This window comes from Aotus nancymaae, unplaced genomic scaffold (genome assembly GCF_030222135.1).
Source record: "Aotus nancymaae isolate 86718 unplaced genomic scaffold, 86718_ANA_hifiasm-v0.15.2.pri h1tg000075l, whole genome shotgun sequence".
In the NCBI taxonomy this organism is placed as follows: Eukaryota; Metazoa; Chordata; class Mammalia; order Primates; family Aotidae; genus Aotus; species Aotus nancymaae.
Genome location: NW_026988490.1, coordinates 5,050,527 through 5,072,178, shown reverse-complemented (window position 1 = coordinate 5,072,178; position 21,652 = coordinate 5,050,527). Strand labels below are relative to the sequence as shown.

At 57.3% G+C, this 21,652-nt stretch overlaps 1 protein-coding gene and 1 pseudogene across 2 annotated transcripts; one reads left to right on the top strand and one right to left on the bottom strand.

The window, feature by feature from the left end:
- Nucleotides 1-1,664: 1,664 nt before the first annotated feature.
- Nucleotides 1,665-9,652, bottom strand: LOC135271060 (NUT family member 2G-like; annotated as a pseudogene).
- On the top strand, nucleotides 7,628-13,779 carry LOC135271061 (PI-PLC X domain-containing protein 1-like). 2 transcript variants are annotated; one of them, XR_010339198.1, is made up of 3 exons: nucleotides 7,628-8,344; nucleotides 9,584-9,713; nucleotides 12,423-12,656. XR_010339198.1 is itself a non-coding variant. In XM_064367755.1 (3 exons), exons 1-3 carry the CDS (start codon nucleotides 10,667-10,669, stop codon nucleotides 13,747-13,749), a joined length of 366 nt encoding a protein of 121 aa, XP_064223825.1. In that variant the 5' UTR covers nucleotides 10,602-10,666; the 3' UTR covers nucleotides 13,750-13,779. The 2 variants fall into 2 exon arrangements, 1 of the variants encoding a protein (XP_064223825.1); XM_064367755.1 differs by lacking the exons at nucleotides 7,628-8,344; nucleotides 9,584-9,713 and adding exons at nucleotides 10,602-10,771; nucleotides 13,646-13,779 and having other exon boundaries at nucleotides 12,423-12,579.
- The last annotated feature ends 7,873 nt before the right edge of the window (nucleotides 13,780-21,652 follow it).

Here is a 21,652-nt window from a genome sequence, read left to right as displayed (position 1 = left end):
GATTACTGATGTGATCATTTTTTCATATATCAGTTGGCCATTTGTATGTTTTTTGATGTCCTTTGCCCATTTTTTAGTGGGATTATTTGTTGTTTTTCATCGTTGGTTATTTGAGCTCGTTACGTATTCTGGATTTTAGTCCTTTGTCGTGAACAGTTTGCACACGTCGTTTCCCATTCAGCAGGTTGTCTCTTTGCTCTGTCGTTTGTTTCCTTTGCTGTGCAGAAGCTTATTGAAAGAGATGGATGGAGCATGGTGGCTCACGCCTGTAATCCCAGCACTTTGGGAGGCTGAAGCGGGTGGATTACCCGAGATCGGGAGTTTGAGACCAGCCCGGCCAACGTAGTGAAACCCCATGTTTACAAATAATAGCGAAAAATTAGCTGGGAGGGATGGTGGGCGTCTCCCGGGTTCAAGCAATTCTCCTGCCTCAGCCTCCCAAGTAGCTGGGACTACAGGAGCATGCCACTATGCCTGGATCATTATTTTTTTTCTTTTTGTTTTTTTGGTAGGAGCTTTGCTCTTGCCGCCCAGGCTGGAGTGCAATGGCGCCATCTGGGCTCACTGCAACCTCTGCCTCCCAGGTTCAAGTGATTATCCTGCCTCAGGCTCTCGAGCAGCTGGGATTAGCCCAGCTAATTTATTTTTATTTTTATTTTTGAGGTGGAGTTTTGCCGTTGTTGCCCAGGCTTGAGTACAATGGTGCTATCCCGGCTCACTGCAACATCCACCTCTTGGGTTCAAATCTGTGTCTGCATCAATTCTACACAAGAGTTCCATCATCATATGGGAAGGGAATCATAGGTGTGGGGACCTCCATGCAGGACCCCGCGTGCCCCGAGGCCAGTCCCTGTGACAGCCGCAGCAAGGAGCGTCTGCTTCCGCCAGTTGGACAAGATTCTTTCCTGACCAGAAACCAGCAGAAGGACTTCCCCTGCTCCCCACACACCGTCGTATCCCAAACACACCTGTGTGGATGGATGCCTCGACATCTCCCCTCAGCCCAGGGCCTGAGCTCTTCCTGATGAGGGTTAAGCAGGAGTGACCGCCTCTCCTCGTGTCCATGTTGCGGGCAGCTGCCTTCTCCTCAGCTCCCACGGGGCAGAACAAGAGCCAGCCAGCTCTCAACATCCCAGGATTTTCCAGGGATGCTGATAACTAAAGCAGTCGGGGCCTTGTGAGTGGTTGGTGGGAGGGATCAGGGTCTCCTCAGCATCCGTCAGTTCCTGGAGCATCTGAAGGGGCAGCCTATGCCTGGAGGAACGTGTGGGGCTGGCCCCCGTGGGTACCCAGTGCCTGGCATCTCCCAGGCCCTCTGTACTCCCTCACAGACCCCCTCCACTGAGCAGCACAGCCCTGAGGACAGAGGCAGCAGCCCGGAGAGCATTTCCAACACAACTGTGTTTATTCAGATTTACACATGAGACCTCCAAGGTATTGCTCCCCACCCCCTACCCCTAGACCCTCCCTTCCGGTTGAGCCACCTTCTCCCTCCCCTCCCTCCTGCCCCTTCCTTCCCCCACCCTCTCCCATCAAGCTAAGGCCCAGCAAGATCAGCACTGGGGGAGAAGTCTTTGCTTTGAGGCACCTGATGGCCTGAGGGTCCGAGAGTTGAGAGCCCCACCCTTGGGGATTGGCACCAGAGAGCCTGCCCTGTCCCTCTACTAGCTACAATACTGCATTCTCTTCCTCTTAGAGAGCAAGGGGTCACCCTTTCTCTTTTTCGACTGCGAGGGGCCACCCAGCCCCCAAGCCAGGGACTGCGCCCCAGAGATGCTGAGTCCAGGCCTTAAATGGGGCATCTGAACAGGGGATGGGCCTCTTGAAGAGAACTCGCTTCTTGGACTTGGTGGCAGGAGCGGATGCTGGGCTGAGGTCTCTTCTCTTTACAGATTGGGACTGAAGAGCTCCCTGAGGTTCCCGCCCTTCTAGGCTGAGAAGGCCCGAGGCAGGTACAGGGCTCTGGGACAGCTTCCAGGCCCGCAGCCTGTAGTTGGTACCCACGGCAGAAACTATGCCAGGGATTTCCCTCTCCTCCTCACTTGACCCCTCAGACAGCCTGCGTGATTCCTTGACAGGAGAGGCTCCAGGGAGACCCCAGGTGCCCTTGGTCCCCACGCCTGGGCAGGTGGGTCTACGGTCCTGGGGAGGAGAGTCTGGCCGGGCAGCGCTCAGCCAGCGGGAGTCCAGTCTCTCCAAAACCACAACAGGGTTTATGGACCTGACCATCCCAGTACGCACCCTGCCTCGTCCCTGAGGGTCCCGGGAAGCCCTCTGGGGGTTGGGTCTGTGATCCTGGGAAGGAGAGTTTGGCCGGGCAGCCCTCGGCCTGTGAGAATCCAGCCTCTCCAAAAGCACAACAGGGTTTTTGGACCTGGCCATCCCAGTGCACACACTGCGTTGTCTCTGAGCATCCCGGGCAGCCGTCTGGGGTGGGCAGGCCAGGCACATCTCTCTCTGCTCCTTGGTCCGCTGCAGACTTAGAAGAGATTGAGTCCAGCTGGGTGGTGCCATGACTAGGGACTGCCTTCTCACACCGTTCCTCCTTCAAGGATAGGAGGTGCTTCTCTGCTACCTGCGGGAGTAAAGGGGGCACTTACTGGCTCTGCCTCAAGTGTGAACAGGGCCCAGGGTGGTGAAGACCAAGGCGCTTGGGTGGCAGGCATGGAAGCCTGAGGCCGCTGGGCTTTCTGTCAAAGACAGAGGGTGTGGCTCCGCTGGGCATCCCGCTGGGCCTCACTGCAGTTTGCATCCTGACTCCCCTCCCTGGCTCCTCTCCATCCCGTTCCATCTGAACCTGCACCTCCCTGCCTCGGAGTGGCTCCCCAAGAAGCCGAGCATCCCCCGCAGGGTGGGGTGGACAATCAGGTGGGGCTTCTGTGCCGGGTCCCTCCTGCCCCCAGGGTACCTGGGTTCCCCTCCCTCCCTGCTCTACCTGGGCAAGGGTGAGTCCTTCCTCCTGCTCCAGCTCCTGGCTTAGGGCCAAGAAATCCATGTGTGGATCTGGGGAAAGCAATTCTTCCGGGAATCGGGGGTGAATGACGGCCTCCACCTGGAAACAGAAGGAAGACGGTGTGAGCTTCCCGGGCAGGGAGTAACCTGGAGCCAAGGACACCTGGAGGAGATGCAGAAAGCAGTGAGCGCCCCGTCCCCACCCTTCTGGAGCTGTCTCATATCATGGCGACCACAGCTACACACAGACCACAGACCTGGTAGCGTACACACATGCAGACAGAGACACACAAACCACACACAGACACACAAAGAGACCCACATATGACACAGGAAAATGGACACAAGTAATTTCCACACTCCACACTCACACCCACACAGACACAGAGTAACCGATCACAGACACAAAGACACAGACACAATCACATACACAGACAGTCAAATCGATGGCAACACACACACCCCTTCACTGTGGAGGAGCTAAGGAACAGAGCTTAATTCCAAGGACCTGCGAGTGCCACCCCCTGGAATTCTGCAGACCCCAGCACTTGAGGCTAGCCCACCTTGGTGACAAAGTCTTTCTGGGAACACAGATTGTCAGCGTAGCTCAGGACGCCTGGGTCTAGAAGCATCCCGTCCCCTTCCTGCTCCACTTCGCCCTCTTCCCATTGTCCCTCGATCTCCCTCATGGCCCCAGCGGGAGGCCCCAGCAGCTCCTCCATGATGTCCATATACTCCTGTACCACTTCAGGGGGAATCTCCTTGGGGGCCTTGGTCTCCGCTGGCCGCTGGGGCCTGGGTGGTGGCAGGCAGGCAGGTGGGGCCTTGGGGCCAGCCTTGCTGGGAAGGTACACTGAGGCAGGGAGGGAGGAGGATGGGTATGGTGAGGGCTGCTCCTCCTGCCTGCATCACACAGGGGAGGGCAGGGCTCAGGGACCTGAAGTGGGTCCCAGCTGGGTCAGGACCACCTGAACCACAGCGCCCCTGGAAGAGACGCCGCAGGAGGGGCACATGCGGGACAGCATCCTTTTGGAGGAAGCTTGGAGTCACTGATATATGCTGAGTACTCCACCCGCTCATCCCTGCTTCCTGGGCAGATTGTTGGGTTTTGGAATTGCAAGGGGAGAGAGTAGCTAGGAAACCTGACCAGGTGAATACCCACTTCGTGACCACGAGCCGCCCAGCCCCCCAGCTCCCCTGAGCTGTCTTGTTGGAAGGAACAAATCCCTCTCTTGAAGGGAGGCATGGGGTGTGGGGACAGTGGCCTCCCTCGGCCTCTCTGGGCTTTGCCGTGGCTCCTGTGGGAATGTGGGAAGCCATACCTGGCTGCTTGACCACCTCAGGGACTGATGGTCCCTGAAGTTCAAGCCTCGGCAGGGCTGGAGGAGGCAGGCACTGGGGCCCCTTCATCCACTGTGACTTCTGAATCTGCATCTCCTCCTCAGCCTCAGACTGTAGGCACCTAGGGTGAAGAAGGTGTAGACCGTGCTGAGAGGGTCCAGGCCCTCTGCCCCCAGGACCAGGCAGCAGCCGATGGCAGGGAATGGGAAGGCATGCCTCAGGCAGGCTGTCCAGGCCCTCCCTGGGGCCCGTCCCCCAGTCCCAGAGGGAACTACTCCCAGAGTTCTGGGCTCTCCCTCCCTCACCCGGCCCCTGCAGAGCCCATGGCATCAACAGGGCTTTCTGACTTAAGTCAGGGCCACGAGGCCCAGGAGGGCATCAGGGGTGGGGTTTATGGCAGAAGGCATCCATGATGTTGCCCAGTTGCATGAGTCCTGAGGTTGGGACTGTGGGTCCCTGAAGGATAACCCGGGAAGATGAAGCATGGGAGACCCCGGTCGGGAGGAAGCAAAAGCTGGGTGCAAAAGACAGGGCCCCTTTCCCCTGAGGCTGCCATCTTTCTGTCTTAAAGGAAGGGACTACGAGGAGCAAAGGCAGGCAGGCCAGAGATGGGTCTCATGGTGTCCTGGACGCAGGTCTCCCCTGACCCAGCGCAGGTTTCTCCAATCCTGGCCAGGCTGGGATGGGCGAAAACCGACTTCTGGCCACTGCTGTGAAGAGAGTGCACCCCGCTCTGTCTATAGTCCCCAGCGCCCCTTCTCCCCATCCTCACAACTGGCGGTGATCTCCTTTGGGCTGTGATGCTGGCTGCTCGCTCCCTGACCCTTAGTGTCAGGCAGGGGTTGGCCCGAGACCAAGCAGGGCGTGGCTTCCCACCAGGGCAGGATAGAGACCCCAGAGCACTCTATGAGGGAGGAGCAGCTTCCTGAGGGAGCCAGGGGCCCGGGAGGGCCTGCGTTTGTCCACACCCTCCTCATGCTCCACACTGAGAAGCCACCATGGCCATCCGGCTTCTGTCACCCTCTGTCACCCTGCCATGTGGGCTCTGCCCCTGCACCCCAGACTCACTTACCCGCCATCTCGTAGTAGATCATCCGGTCACAGTTGCTCGTGTGCTGCCATTCCCGCACGGCCCACCACAGTCCCCCCTCCAGGGTCATGGTGGGCTTCTGCCGGGCCAGGGATCTGAGAACTGGGCTGTAAGGCGGTGCAGTCAGTCCCAGTCCATAAGCCCACCCTCCATCCTAAGCCCACCAGTCCCAACACCCGGCCCCTGTCACCCCCACACATGTCCTGTCATCTGTCCCTGTCCTGTTCTCCCCCACGTGGGCAGGATATGTCCCCAAGATCAGTCATCAACACAAGCCACCGGCTGGCCTCTCCAACTGCCCCTCGAGTCCTCAGTGTTACAGTGTTGACAAATGAACTCAGTACTATGGGTGGAATGTGAGCGTCCCCAGCATTCCTGTGCTGAAGCCCTCAGCCCCGGTGTGTCAGTTCTTGGAGTTAATCAGGGTTAGAGCAGGTCATGAGGGTGGGTTCCCATCATGGCATCCGAGCCCCGATAAGGGCAGGAGGAGACACCAGGGCTCTCCCTCTCAGCCGCAAGAGGACACAGCCAGAGGCAGCCCTCTCCAGCCAGGACACCAGTCGGCCATCACCTTGATCTGGGACTTCCGACCTCTGGAAGTGGGAGACATGAATGTGTCCTGATAAAGCACCCAGTCTATAGGATTTGTTATGGCAGAGCCCGAGCTGACTGAGACAGCGCACCCACAGAATGCCCGGGGAGCGAGGGTTAACGTGCAGGTTCCAGGGCCCCAGGACTGAGCATTTAACCAGCTTCCTGGGGACTCTGGAGCAAGGCGGCCCCTGGGGACGCAGCCTCGGGGTCCTGGAGATGAGTAGAAACCAGAACCAAAGCAGAGCAGTGTCCAAGCCCACTCCACGCGAAGCCTGTGAGCCTGGGGCGACTCCACTCCGAGAATCAGGGTCCCCAGTGCACCGGGACTCAGCTCCAAGGGAGAATGCAACCAGTTCCAAGATTCAGGGGCAGCAAGATTTTTTGGGACAAAGATGGGGCCTCCTTACAGCTACACCCTGGGCAGGGGACTTGCCTACGGGAGTGGCCAGTGTGTTGCCGGGTGGATGTGCTCAAGCTCCCGTGGAGTACGGGTTTGCTCATCAGCGGGGGACACAGGGTCACAGAGGCACTGCAGGATGGAGAGAGGCACGACTGGGACTGAATCGACAAACTCTCAGATGCTGGCATTGCTGCCTCAGTCACCACAGTCCATGGCCCTGGGCTGCTGGGCTCGTGGTGCACTCAGAGCCATCACTGGAGCCCGTGGCTTTGGGGAACACTGTCCTAGATAGCCTAGTTCTGATAATGATAGCAGTAGGGACAGTAATCATAACAGTTATCATGTAATGTGTCCCAGCATGTGCCGGGCACTGTGCCGTGTGCCTCATGTGTGAGCTCAAGTCACCTCTTCACCATCCTCTGAATGAAGCAACGTCGTCCCTTTTTCTAGAAGGGATCGAGGGCAAAGCTGCAAATACCTGCCCAGTAAGGATTGGCTGGACTCACGGGACAGTGAGGGGCAGGTGAGATGAGGCCCCTGAGAGTCTGTCCTGAGTGGCAGCCAGATGAATGTTCCTGAAAATGTGCCCTTCCATAGCTCGACCCGTCGCCTTCAAGACCACCCTGCAAGCTCCCCCGAACAGCGTGACCTCCCGTCCATCCAGCAGCCTCTTTATGGGTGAGCTGCAGGGTGAGCTCCAGTGCCCCGAGGACACTCACATGAAGAAACAGGAAAGCGCTTCCATGTCCGGACTCTGGGGAAGGTGCCTCCGGGCCAGGGGCTTGTAGTGCTGCCAGAGTCGGAAGTTCTCATACACGCTCTGGGGGTTGCAGGAGTCGTCCACGGGAGTCTTGGCCTGGGAGGGAGCCAGGCTGCCCTCTCCATGAGCCCCTTGTGACAATGGACAAGCATTCCCTGGGGCCACGATGGGGCCCGGCTGGGGAGCAGGTGGTGGTGCTGGAGGAGGAAGGCCCTGGAACCAGCCTCCGTCACAGGCCTGGGTGACCCCAACGATGTGGGCAGCCATAGCGGGCACCACAGGGGCAGCTGCCAGGGGTCGGGGAGGTGGACATGCGACTCCCTCACAGACGGCACCTGGAACCCGCCAGACGAGGGTGTCCTGAGGTAGGGCCAAGGTCTGTGCCTGAGGAGCCTTCACAGGCCCCACTTCTGTCTTCATCTGGACAAGGACGTTGGAAGCCCCGGCCGAATTCAGGCCTTGGCCATCGTGTCCTGCCACCAGAGGGGTCCTGGGGAAGGCAGACAGCACCGGAGGGCCGCCTGGGGGAACCACTGCAGTCACGAGGGGCGGCCCATCTGCTGGGCCAGGAGCAGGTGTGGCGAAGGACAGAGCCGTGAACACTGGCATGGAGGCGCCAGGGTTCTCGGTCACACCCGTTTCCAGCTCTGGGCATGCTGTGGAGACAAAGGAAAGAGGTGAATGAGCTGGGGTCTCCAGGTCCACCCTGGTCACTGGGGAATCAGGGGTGTCCTACAGCTGAGGGCATGTGACAGGGAAACTGCAGCTTGCAAATGTCCCTGATTGTGCATCGCATGCTCTGTTCCTCCATAGGAGGGTCCCTTCACTAGAGAGCCTGGCAGTTAACCCAGATTGCACCACTGCGTTCTAGCCTGGGTGACAGAGCAAGACTCCATCTTGAAAAAGAAACAATGGAAGACAACCACCGGATGGAAATCTCTCCCAAGCCAGCACCCCGTGAACCCTGAAGATAACCCATACGCATCACACCCAGTGTGCAAGTGATTGTTCTGGCACCATGCCCAGCAAGTGCTAAACATGGGTCAGAGTCAGGCGACACTTTCCTCAGTGCTCGGTGGTCCTGGCTGCCACTCAGGAAGCTCTGTTCCCAGGGAGCAGGTCTGAGAAGCAGTGGTGGAGTTCCCTGAGATACTGTCATTGCGCAGCCAGCAAGAGCGGCACACGATTAGAGCACAGCCAGCAAGCGGTGAGCAGTGGGGCTGTCAGAGGGGGGGCGGGGGGGAGGTGTCTGGGGATTTTCACAGCTGCTGGTCATGTTACAGTAGGTCGTGGGACAACGAGCCCATCTCTGGTCCTTTTCCTTTGAGCTCCCAATAACTGAATAGAGTGACCAACCAAGAACCAGAGGTTCTTGGGCCACAGGCCAGGTGTGGCAGAGTTGTCTGGAGCTCATCCCTGTTCGCTAGGACTTCATGCAGTCTCCAGTCAAGGGGAACAGGGATACAGCACATGCACCTCATCAGTCAGGACACACATCCTAACTTGAATAATAATAATAATAAGAGGACCATCTTCCGATTTGTGTTCTACTCTCCTTCCTCTACTGAAAAGGAAAGCAGTCTTTCCAGACCTTTCCACTGAAAACCAGCAAGAGTCCACACCTGTCCCCTGTTCATGAGGTAGTAGACATGGAATAGAGGCAAATTGTTGATCTCCACAGAAACACAAAGTGCAGAGGACAGGCCGTGAGCTAGCAGACAAGAGGAAGTGGGTCTGAAGACCTGCGCTTCCACAAAAGGACGAACAATTCAGAACAACCTGGGAAGCCCAGGCCGTGTTGCCTGAACTTCCCCACTGCCCCCACCCCTGTTAAAGCCAACAGCTACCTGAACTGACTGAGAAGCCACCTCTGGGGAGCGAGCTGAGAGACTGCGGCAGTTACAGTAGCCCCAGGCTCGCCCACCCAGAGGCTGTCACTGCATGCTCTGTCCCAGCCATCACACCCAACAGTCGTCTCTGGCTGAGACGACTTCTCCTCACTCCTCCCTAAGATCTAGAAAAGTCCAGTCCAAATCCCTCTGAACACTATGGAAGGGCACCGTCCAGCTGCCCGAAGACATAACACAGGGCTCAGGCTTGCCCGCCATCTTCATTGGGCCACCGGCACAACACGATCCCACCGCTCCCTACAAACACGCGGTGACGTGACCCGTCCCCCTCTAGAAAGAATCAGTACATCCACTCCATCCTTTCCCCTACACGGTGTATCCCCCCAGGCATCTTGGTCCACCTCCAAGGAGCCATCCTCCCTAACCACAGACTCAGGGTGCCATGGCCCTCTCCAGGTGTGATGTCTTTGGGGACATCCAGTGCTCCCTCCCTCCTCGACACTAGCCCTATCAGCTGTCCCTGGGGCGGTGTCAAATTTGAATTCCCAAGGATTTGAAACTTGAAAGAGACTTGCATAATGCCCCTGTCCCTACAGACTCACCTCCATTTGAAGCCATCCCCTCAGGCTGGGTGCTGATCACCGCTGTCTGACAGTTTCCACAGTGAGAAAAGTCAAGAGCAGGACCCAGAGAGTGACCTGCCTCAACAGATTCTCCTGAGTTCAGGTAGGTCCGGTAAAATTTGAAAGTAAAGCAGTTTAGAACATAGGACCCCAGACATTCTGCAGAGGGGGAGGGGCAGTGCAGCAGGTACTGGAAGGGGTGGGGGACATTCTGTGAAGGGCTCCAGCCAATAGGAAAGAACTGAGGTTCCCTTCCAGCTGGAGGGCAGCAGGGCAGACTGTGTGCACCTCTTTAGGCAACTTTTTTTTATTTTTTTATTTTTTTATTTTTTTTTTTGAGATGCAGTTTCGCTCTTGTTACCCAGGCTGGAGTGCAATGGCATGATCTCGGCTCAGCGCAACCTCTGCCTCCTGGGTTCAGGCAATTCTCCTGCCTCAGCCTCCTGAGTAGCTGGGATTACAGGCACGTGCCACCATGCCCAGCTAATTTTCTTTTTGTATTTTTAGTAGAGACGGGGTTTCACCATGTTGACCAGGATGGTCTCGATCTCTTGACCTCGTGATCCACCCACGTCGGCCTCCCAAAGTGCTGGGATTACAGGCCTGAGCCATCACACCCAGCCCCTCTTTCACCTTTTTATGTTAATAATTTTGCCACTCCTAGGCATGCATGGAGGTTCATGTCTGTAATCCCAGCATTTTGGGAGGCCGAGGCAGGTGGATCACCTGAGGTCAGAATTTCGAGACCAGCCTGACCAACACGGTGAAACCCCGTCTCTATTAAAAATAGAAAAATTAGCCAGGCATGGTGGCAGGTGCCTGTAATCCCAGCTACTCAGGAGGGTGAGGCAGGAGAATCGCTTGAACCTGGAGGGTGGAGGTTGCAGGGAGCCGAGATCATGCCACTGCAATCCAGCCTGGATGAGAGAACGAGACTCCATCTGAAGAAAATAAAAGAAACCAGCCTGTGCAATATGAGGTTTGAAGCCACGGCAACCAGCAGGGAGACGTGACAGCCCCTCTGCCCGCAGGTGCTGGACATCACGGAGCAGCTGGATGCCGGCGTGCGGTACTTACACCTGCAGATTGCCCTCATGCTGGACGGCTCTTGAGAAGAACCTGCACTTTGTTCACATGGTATACACCATGGCACTGGTGGAGGTACGACCAGGCTGAGGGGATACACGGGGAGCGCTCAGGAGGCGGCCGGCCTCCCATGGGGAACCAGACTGCCATAGGGACGGGAGGTTCCTGACCTTTAGTGGGATGACGATGTCAGCTTCAGGGCCAGACAAGAGACCAGGAGATGCTGACGCCTGCTAATCTGTTAGGAGCACTTATTTTTTTTTCCTTTGGAGATGGAGTCTCGCTCTGTCACCAAGGCTGGAATGCAGTGGCTCAACCTCGGCTCACTACAACCTCCGCCCACCAGGTTCAAGCGATTCTCCTGCCTCAGCCTACCAAGTAGCCGGGATTACAGGCACCCACCACCACACCCGGCTAATTTTCATATTTTTAATAGAGACGGGGTTTCACCAGGTTGGCCAGGCTGGTCTCGAACTCTTGACCTCAGGTGATCCGCCCGCCTCAGCCTATCAAAATGCTGGGATTACAGGCGTGAGCCACCATACCTGGCATTCGGGGGCTTCTTGACCGATGTGAATTTCTTCATTTCTTTTTTTCTTTCTGTTTTCTTTCTATTTTTTTGAGACAGAGTCTTGCTCTGTCACCCAGGCTGGAGTGCGGTGGCGCAAGCTCAGCTCACTGCAACGTCTTCCTTCCTGTTCAAGCGATTCTCCTGCCTCAGCCTCTGGAGTAGCCGGGATTATAAGCATGCACCACCATGCCCGGCTAATTTTTGTATTTTCAGTAGAGACAGGGTTTCACCATGTTGGCCAGGCTGGTCTCGAACTCCTGACCTCAGGTGATTGGCCTGCCTCGGCCTCCCAAAGTGCTGGGATGACAGGCATGAGCCACTGAGCCGGGCTGAGTTGGCTCACTGCAGCCTCCTGTCTGCCGGAGGATCCACCTGTCTAAGCTTACCAACTACCTCTAGCTTGGACTAGAGGTGTGAACCACCACACCTAATTCTTTAATTCTTCTTTTTTGTAGCCATGTTGCCCAGGCTCTTTTCAAACTCTTGGACTGAAGCCAATTCTCTGGGATCGGCCTCAGCCTCCTCGCAAAGCACTGGGACTGCCACTGTTCTGGCCTCATCTTTTCTCTTTTTTTGAGACAGAGTTTTGCTCTTTTGCCCAGGCTGGAGTGCAGTGGCTTGATCTCGGCTCACTGCAACCTCCGCCTCCTGGGTTCAAGCGATTCTCCTGCCTCGGCCTGCTGAGTAGCTGGGATTACAGGTGCATACCACCATGCCCGGCTAATTTTTGTATTTTTAGTAGAGACAGAGGTTTTGCCGTGTTGGCCAGGATGGTCTTGAACTCCTGACCTTAGGTGATCTGTCCCCGCTCGGCCTCCTGAAGTGCTGGGATTACAGCTATGAGCCAACGTGCCTGGCCGACATGGCTGGCTGCAGCCTCCACCTCCCAGGTTCAAGCAATTCTCTTGACTCAGCCTCCCAAGTAGCTGGAATTACAGGCGTCCACCACCACACCCAGCTAATTTTTTTGCATGTTTTTAGTATAGACGGGGTTTCGCCATGTTGGCCAGGCTGGTCTTGAACTCCTGACCTCAGGTGATCTGCCCGCCTTGGCCTCCCAGAGCGCTGGAATGACAGGTGTGACCCACGGAGCCCAGCCTTCCCCGAGCTGTGGGACTCATGAAGGACTGTGCCCCGCCCCCTCCCTCCCCGCAGGACACGCTCCCGGAGATCTCAGAGTGGCTGGAGCGGCACCCTCGTGAGGTGGTCATCCTGGCCTGCAGGAACTTCGAGGGGCTGAGTGAGGACCTGCACGACTACCTGATCTCCTGCATCAAGACCATCTTTGGGGAGATGCTGTGTCCCCGCGGGGTGAGTGACGAGGGAGAAGGATGGCCACAGGTCTCTCCCAGGGCTGGGGGATCCTCACCCTCACCCTGCATTTGCTTACCTGGTACCCCTGGGTGTGGCTGCTGCCGTGATCCCTGCAGCAGGTGGAGTTTGGAACAACAGCAGCTCCCGGCTCTCCTGCAGGCCGACCTGGAGCTGGGAGTGGCTCCTAGTGAGAACTGCTTCCTGTGATGGGTTTAGAAATCTGCATAGCAGAGCCGGACGTGGGGGCTCACACCTGTAATCCCAGCACTTTGGGAGGCCGAGGCGGGCGGATCACAAGGCCAGGAGTTCGAGACCAGCCTGGTCAATACGGTGAAACCCTGTCTCTAAAAATACAAAAATTAGCCGGGCATGGTGGCGGGCGCCTGTAATCCCAGCTACTTGGGAGGCTGAGGCAGGAGAATTGCTTGAACCCGGGAGGCAGAGGTTGCAGTGAGCTGAGATTGTGCCACTGCACTCCAGCCTGGGCGACAGAGTGAGACTCCGTCTCAAGAAAAATCAACAAAAAATTAGGCTGGGCGCAGTGGGTCACGCCTGTCATCCCAGCACTTTGGGAGGCTGAGGCAGGTGGATCACCTGAAGTCTGGAGTTCGAGACCAGCCTGGCCAATGTGGTGAAACTCTGCCTCTTCTAAAAATACAACAATTAGTCTGGCGTGGTGGCGAGTGCCTGTAGTCCCAGCTACTTGGGAGGCTGAGGCAGGAGAATGGCTTGAACCCGGGAGGCAGAGGTTGCAGTGAGCTGAGATTGTGCCACTGCACTCCAGCTTCGGTGACAGAGCGAGACTCCATCTCAAAATACAACAAAACAGGGGGTTAGGGGAGGGATAACGGGGTGGGGGAATTGGGGAGGGATAGCATTAGGAGGTACCACGCCATGTGTATACCTATGTAACAATCCTGCAAGATGTGCACATGTATCCCAGAACTTAAAATAAAATTAAAAACAAAAAGGAAAAATGGCCGGGTGCGGCGAAAAAGGATATGTGAGCAGCATCTTCCTGGCTCCATGGGCACCCCCATCAGGGTCTGTGTTATTTTACTGGGGTTGCAGGCACGCGGGAGCCCAGACAGCAGCCTCAGAAGGGCTGAGACGTGAGCTGACCAGCCCCCCGCTCTGCAGGCTGCAGGCCACGGTCAAGGCATCCTGAAGGCACCCAGAGAGGGTGCCCCGGCCTCCCTACAGGTCTGTTCATGGCTACATGTGTTCCCCCAACCCCCTTGTAAAAAGGTTTTAAATTTTTAAATTTTTTATTTATTTATTTAATTATGTATATATATATTTTTGAGATGGTGTTTCCCTCTGTCACCCAGGCTGGAGTGCAGTGGCGCAATCTCGGCTCACCGCAACCTCTGCCTCCCGGGTTCAAGCGATTCTCCTGCCTCAGCCTCTACGGTAACTGGGATTACAGGCACCTGACGCTGGGCCTGACTAGTTTTTTGTATTTTTAGTAGAGACGAGCTTTCATCATTTTGGCCACGCTGGTCTTGACCTCCTGACCTTGTGACCCACCTGCCTCAGCCTCCTAAAGTGCTGGGATTACAGGTGTGAGACACTGCACCCGGCCATAAATTGACTTTTTGAGACCGAGTCTTCCTCTGTCACCCAGGCTGGAGTGCAGTGGTGTGATCTGGGCTCACTGCACCCTCCGCCTCCCAGGTGCAAGCTATTCTCCTTCCTCAGCCTCCTGAGTAGCTGGGACCACAGGCACCTAACACCAATGCCGGGCTAGTTTTTTTTTTTTTTTTTTTTTTTTTTTTTTCATTTTTAGTAGAGACGAGGTTTCATCGCGTTCGTCAGGTGGGTGTGGAACTCTTGAAGTGGGGCCTGTCCTCCCACTGTGTCATGCTGTGAGATTCACACCTGGACCCAGGGCCTGTCCTCCCATTGTGTCCTGGTGTGATGTGGGACCCTGGACACAGGTCCTGTCCTTCCTCTGAGTCCTGGTATGACATTCACACCTGGAAACAGGGCCTGTCCTCCCTCTGTGTCCCGATGTGATGTAGACGTGTGCACACAGGGCCCAGACTTCCTCCCTCTATATCCTGGTGTGTCGTGAAACCCTGGACATGGGGCCTGCCCTCCCTCTGTCTTGGTGTAATGTGGACCCCTGGACATGGGGCCTGTCCTCCCTCTTTGTCCTGGTGTGATGTGGACGTGTGGACACATGGCCCAGCCTTCCTCCCTCTATGTCCTGGTGTGACGTGAACCCGTGGACATGGGGCCTGTCCTCCCTCTGTGTCCTCGTGTGACGTGGATCCCTGGACATGGGGCCTGTCCTCCCTGTGTGACCTGGTGTGATGTGGATATGTAGAAACAGGGCCCAGCCTTCCCCTTCTATGTCCTGGTGTGATGTGGACCTCTCGACATGGGGCTTGTCCTCCCTCTGTGTCCTGTTTTGATGTCGACCCCTGGTGTGATGTCAACCCCTGGATACGGGGCCTGTCCTCCGTCTATATCCTGGTGTGATGTGGACCCCTGGACATGGGGCCTCTCCCCCCACTGTGTCCTGGTGTGATGTGAAACCCTGGACACAGGTCCTGTCCTCCCTCTATGTCCTGGTGGGATGTGGAACCGTGGACACAGGTCCTGTCCTTTCTCTGTGTCCTGATGTGACATCACACCTGGACACAGGGCCTGTCCTCACTCTGTGTCCCGGTGTGATGTCGACGTGTGGACACAGGGCCCAGCGTTCCTTCCTCTATGTCCTGGTGTCACGTGAACCCGTGGACATGGGACCTGTCCTCCCTCTGCGTCCTCGTGTGATGTCGATCCCTGGTCATGGGGCCTCTCATCCCTCTGTGTCCTGGTGTGATGTGGACATGTGGAAACAGGGCCCAGCCTTCCCTTTCTATGTCTTGGTGTGATGTGGACCTCTCGACATGGGGCTTGTCCTCCCTCTCTGTCCTAGTGTGACGTGGACCCCTCGATATGGGGCTTGTCCTCCCTCTATGTCCTGGTGTGACGTGGACCCCTGGATACAAGGCCTGTCTGCCCTCTATATCCTGGTGTGACGTGGACCCCTGGACATGGGGCCTATCCTCCCTGTGTGTCCTGGTGTGATGTGGACATGTGGACATAGGGCCCACCCTTTCTCCCTCTATGTCCTGGTGTGATGTGGACCCCTGAACACCTGGCCTGTCCTCCGTCTGTGTCCTGGTGTGAGGTGGACCCCTGGACACGGGGCCTGTACTTCCTCTGTGTACTGGTGTGACATTCACAACTGGACACAGGGCCTGTCCTCCCTCTGTGTCCCCATGTGATATGGACATTTGAACAGAGGGCTCAGCCTTCCTTCCTCTATGTCCTGGTGTGACGTCAACCCGTGGACATGGGGCCTGTCCTCCCTCTGTGTCCTGGTGTGATGTGAACCTGTGGACACAGGGCCCAGCCTTCCTCCCTCTATGTCTTCGTGTCACGAGGACCGCTGGACATGGGGTCTGTCCTCCCTCTATGTCCTGGTGTGACGTGGACCTCTGGACATGGGGCCTGTCCTCACTGTGTGTCTTGCTGTGATGTGGACGTCTGGACACGGCGCAGCGGTCCTCCCTCTATTTCCTGGTGTGACGTGCACCCCTCTACATGGAGCTTCTCCTCCCTCGTGTCCTGGTGTGACGTGGACTCCTGGATACAGGGCCAGTCCTCCCTCTATATCCTGGTGTGACATGGACCCCTTGACATGGGGCCCATCCTCCCACTGTGTCCTGGTGTGATGTGGTACCCTGGACACAGGGCCTGTCCTCCCTCTATGTCCTGGTGTGACGTGGACCCCTGGACACAAGTCCTGGCCTTTCTCTGTGTCCTGGTGTGACATTCACACGTGGACACAGGGCCTGTCCTCCCTCTGTGTCCCCGTGTGATGTGGACGTGTGGACACAGGGCCCAGCGTTCCTCCCTCTATGTCGTGGTGTGATGTGAACCTGTGGACATGGGGCCTGTCCTCCCCCTGTGTCCTGGTGTGATGTGTACATGTGGAAACAGGGCCCAGCCTTCCCTTCCTATGTCCTGGTGTGATGTGGACCTCTCGACATGGGGCTTGTCCTCCCTCTGTGTCCTGGGGTGACGTGGAACCCTCGATATGGGACTTGTCCTCCCTCTGTGTCCTGGTGTGACATGGACCCCTGCATACAAGGCCTCTCCTCCTCCTATATCCTGGTGTGACTTGGACCCCTGGACATGGCGCCTCTCCTCCCTCTGTGTCCTGGTGTCATGTGGACATGCGGACATAGGGCACACCCTTCCTCCCTCTATGTCCTGGTGTCATGTGGACCCCTGAAGACCTGGCCTGTCCTCCGTCTGTGTCCTGGTGTGATGTGGACATGTGGACACAGGGCCCAGTCTTCCTCCCATTGTGTCGTGGTGTGTTGTGGACCCCTGAACACCTGGCCTGCCCTCCGTCTGTGTCCTGGTGTGATGTGGACCCCTGGACACGGGGCCTGTCCTCCCTTTGTGTCCTAGTGTCATGTGGACACCTGTACATGCATCCTGTCGTCCTTCTGTGTCCTGGTGTGATGTGGACCACTGGACACGAAGCCTTTAGTACCTCTGGGTCCTGGTGAGATGTAGACCCCTGGACATGGGGCCTGTCCTCCCTCTGTGTCCTGGTGTGATATGGACCCCTGGACATGGGGCCTTTCCGCCCTCTGTGTCCTGGTGTGATGCGGACGTGTGGAAAGAGGCCCCAGCCTTTCTCCCTCCATGGTGTGACCTGGACCCTGGGACACGGGGCCTGTGCTTCCTCTGTGTCCTGGTGTGCCATGAACCCCTGGACTCATGGCCTCTCCTCCCTCACTGTCCTGGTGTGATGTGGACGTGTGGACACATGGCCTAGGCTTTCTCCCTCTGTGTCCTGGTGTTACGTGTTCCCTTGGACATGGGGCTTGTCCTCCCTCTGTGTCCTGGTGTGACGTGGATCCCTGGACATGGGGCCTCTCCTCCCTCTGTGTTCTGGTGTGATGTGGACATGTGGTCAGAGGGCCCACCCTTCATCCCTCTATGTCCTGGTGTGGTCTGGACGCCTGAACAGCTGGCCTGTCCTCCGTCTGTGTCCTAGTGTGAGGTGGAACCCTGGACACGGGGCCTGTCCTTCCTCTGTGTCCCGGTGTGACATTCACACCGGGACACAGGACCTATCCTCCCTCTGTGTCCTGGTGTGACGTGGACCCCTGGACACGGGGCCTGCCCTCCCTGTATGTCCTGCTGTGACGTGGACCCCGGGACAGGGGACCTGTCCCCTCTCTGTGTCGTGGTCTGATGTGGACCTCTGGACACAGGGCCCAGCCATCGTCCATCTCTGTCCTGGTGTGACGTGAATCCCTGGACATGTAGCCTGTCCTCCCTCTGGGTCCTGGGGTGATGTGAACGTGTGCACACAGGACCCAGCCTTCCTCCGTCTATGTCATGGTGTGACATGGACACCTGGAAACGAGGCCTGTCTGTCCTCTGTGTCCTGGTGTGACATGGTCTATCCTCCCTCTGTGCCCTGGTGTGATATGACAGTGTGCACACACAGCCCAGCCGTCCTCCCACTGTGTCCTGGTGTGGTGTCAAGCCCTGGACACGGAGCTTGTCTGCCCTCTGTGTTCTGGTGTCATGTGGACCCGTGGACATGGGGCCTCTCCTCCCTCTTTGTCCTGGTGTGATGTGGACCTGTGGACACAGGGCCCAGCCTTCCTCCCTCTATGTCCTGGTATGTCGTGAAACCCTGGACATGAGGCCTGTCCTCCCTCTGTATCCTGGTGTGATGTGGATGCCTGGACATGGGGTCTGTCCTCCCTCTTTGTCCTGGTGTGATGTGGACAGGTGGACACAAGGCCCAGCCTTCCTCTCTCTATGTCATAGTGTGAAAAGGACCCCGGACATGGGGTCTGTCCTCCCTCTGTGTCCTGGTGTTATGTGGACCCCTGGACACGGTGCCTGTTCTCGCTCTGTGTCTTCGTGTCACGTGGACTGCTGTACATGGGGCCTGTCATCTGTCTGTGTCCTGCTGTGATGTGGACGTGTGGACACAGAGACCAGCCTTCCTCCGTCTGTGTCCTGGTGTGTCCTGAAACCCTGGACATCGGGCCTGTCCTCCCTCTGTGTCCTGGTGTGATGTGGGCCCCTGGACACGGGGCCTATCCTCCCTCTATGTCCTGGTTTGATGTGGACCCCCGGACATGGAGCCTCTCCTCCCTCTGTGTCCTGGTGTATGTGGACGTGTGGACACAGTACCCAGACGTCCTCCCTCTATGTCATGGTGTGACGTGGACCCCTGGACATGGGGCCTGTCCGTCCTCTGTGTCCTGGTGTGACATGGACCCCTGGACACATGGCCTATCCTTCCTCTGCGTCCTGATGTCATGTGGCAGTGTGGACCCACGTCCCAGCCTTCCTCCCACTGTGTCCTGGTGTGATTTGGCCCTCTGTACATGTGGCTTCTCCTCCCTCTGTGTCCTGGTGTGATGTGGACCCCTGGACATGGGGCCTGTCCTCCCTCTGTATCCTGGTGTGATGTGGACGTGTTGACACAGGGCCCAGCCTTCCTCCCTCTTTGTCCTGGTTTGATATGGACTCCTGGACACCTGGCCTGTTCTCCGTCTGTATCCTGGTGCAATGTGGACCCCTGGACACGGGGCCTGTGATTCCTCTATCTCCCGGGATAATTATCAACCCTGAATACAGGACCTGTCCTCCCTCTGTGTCCTGGTGTGATGTCGACGTGTGGACATAGGGCCTAGCCTTCCTCCCTCTATGTCCTGGTGTGTCCTGAAACCCTGGACATGGGGCTTGTCCTCCTTCTGTGTCCTGGTGTGATGTGGATCCCTGGAGATCGGGCCTGCCCTACCTCTGTGTCTTTCTGTTATGTGGACCGCTGGACATGGGGCCTGTTCTCCCTCTGTGTCCTGGTCTAACGTGGACCCCTGGACACCGGGTCCGACCTCCTTCTATGTAGTGGTGTGACCTGGACGCCTGGACATGGAGCCTATCTTCCCTCTGTGTCCTGGTGTGACCTCGACCCCTCGACATGGGGCTTGTCCTCCCTTTGTGTCCTGGTGTGATGTAGACCCCTGGACACGGGGTCTCTCCTCCCTCTATGTCCTGGTGTGACGTGAACCTGTGGACACGGGGCCTGTCCTCCCTCCGTGTCCTGGTGTGATGTGGACCCTTGGACACGGGTCCTATCCTCCCTCTGTGTCCTGGTGTTATGTGGAGCCTTAGACACGGGGCTTTTCCTCCCTCTGTATCCTGGTGTGACGGGGACCCCTGGACATGGGGCCTGTCCTCCCTCTGTGTCCTGGTGTGATGTGGAAATGTGGACACAGGTCCCAGTCTTCTTCCCACTGTGTCCTGGTGTGATTTGGTCTCCTGAACACCTGGCCTGTCCTCCGTCTTTGTGCTGGTGTGATGTGGACCCCAGGACACGGGGCCTGTCCTCCGTCTGTGTCCTGTTGGGATATGCATGTGTGGACACAGCGACCAGCCTTCCTCCCTCTATGTCCTGGTTTGACGTGAACCCGTGGACATGGAGCTTCTCCTCTCTCTGTGTCCTGGTGTGATGTGGAACCCTTGACATGGGGCTCATCCTCCCTCTGTGTCCTGGTATGATGTGGACCCCTGGACTTGGGGGGCTTGTCCTCCCTCTGTGTCCTGGTGTGATGTAGACGTGTGGACACAGAGCCCAGCCTTCCTTCCTCTATGTCCTGGTGTGACGTGGACTCCAGGACACCTGGCCTGCCCTCCGTCTGTGTCCTGGAGTGATGTGGACCCCTGGACATGGGGCCAGTCCTCCCTCAGTGTCCTCATGTGATGTGGACCCCTGGACATGGGACCTGTCCTTCCTCTGTGTCCTGGTGTGATATAGACCCCTGGACACAGGGCCTGTCCTCGCTCTGTGTTCTGGTGTGATGTGGGCATGTGGACACAGGGCCCAGACTTCCACCCTCTATGTCCTGGTGTGCCGTGAAACTGTGGACATGGGGCCTGTCCTCCCTCTGTGTCCTGGTGTGATGTGGACCCCTGGACACGGGGCCGGTCCTACCTCTGTGTCCTGGTGTGATGTGGACCCCTGGGCATGGGGCCTGTCCTCCCTCTGTGTCATGGTGTGATGTGGACCCCTGGACACCGGTTCTGTCCTCCTTCTATGTCCTGGTGTGACGTGGACATCTCGACATGGGCCCTGTCCTCCCTCTGTGTCCTGGTGTGATGTGGACATGTGGACACATTGCCCAGCCTTCCTCCCTGTATGTCATGGTGTGACGAGGATCCCTGGACTTGGGGCCTGTCCTCCCTCTGTGTCCTGGTGTGATGTGAAACCCTGGACACGGGGCCTGTCCTCCCTGTATGTCCTGGTGTGACGTGGACCGCTGGACATGGGGCCTGTCCTCCCTCTGTGTCCTGGTGTGATGTGGAAACCTGGAAATGGGGCCTGTTCTCCCTCTCTGTCCTGGTGTGATATGGACGTGTGGACAAAGAGCCCAGCCTTTCTCCCTCTATGTCCTGGTGTGATGTGTACGCCTGGACATGGGACCTGTCCTCCCTCTGTATCCTGTTGTGATGTGGACCCCTGGACACAACGCCTGTTCTCCCTCTATATCCTGGTGTGACGTGGACCCCTGGACATGGGGCCGGTCCTCCCTCTGTGTCCTGGTCTGATGTGGAGGTGTGGACACAGGACCTAGCCGTCCTCCCTCGATACCCTGGTGTGTCGTGAAACTCTGGAAATGAGCCCTGTCCTCCCTCTGTGTCCTGGTGTGATGTGGACGTGTGGACACAGGGCCCAGCCTTCCTCCCTCTGTGTCCTGGTGTGATGTGGACCCCGGACATGGAGCCTGTCCTCCCTCGGTGTCCTCGTGTGACATGGACCCCTGGACATGGAGCCTGTCCTCCCTCTGTGTCCTTGTCTGATGTGGAGGTGTGGACACAGGGCGCAACCTTCGTCCATCTCTGTCCTGGTGTGACGTGAACCCATAGACATGGAGCCTGTCCTCCCTCTGTGTCCTGGTGTGATGTGGATGTGTGGACACAGGACCCAGTCTTCCTCGATGTCATGGTGTGACATGGACACCTGGACA

Excerpts from the sequence above, each read along its gene's own strand:
- LOC135271061 (XM_064367755.1), top strand. The coding sequence starts at position 10,667 with ATGCCGGCGTGCGGTACTTACACCTGCAGATTGCCCTCATGCTGGACG. Across the intron at positions 10,772-12,422 it reads ACACCATGGCACTGGTGGAG|GACACGCTCCCGGAGATCTC; the intron begins GTACGACCAGGC and ends CCCTCCCCGCAG. Across the intron at positions 12,580-13,645 it reads GATGCTGTGTCCCCGCGGGG|GTTGCAGGCACGCGGGAGCC; the intron begins TGAGTGACGAGG and ends TATTTTACTGGG.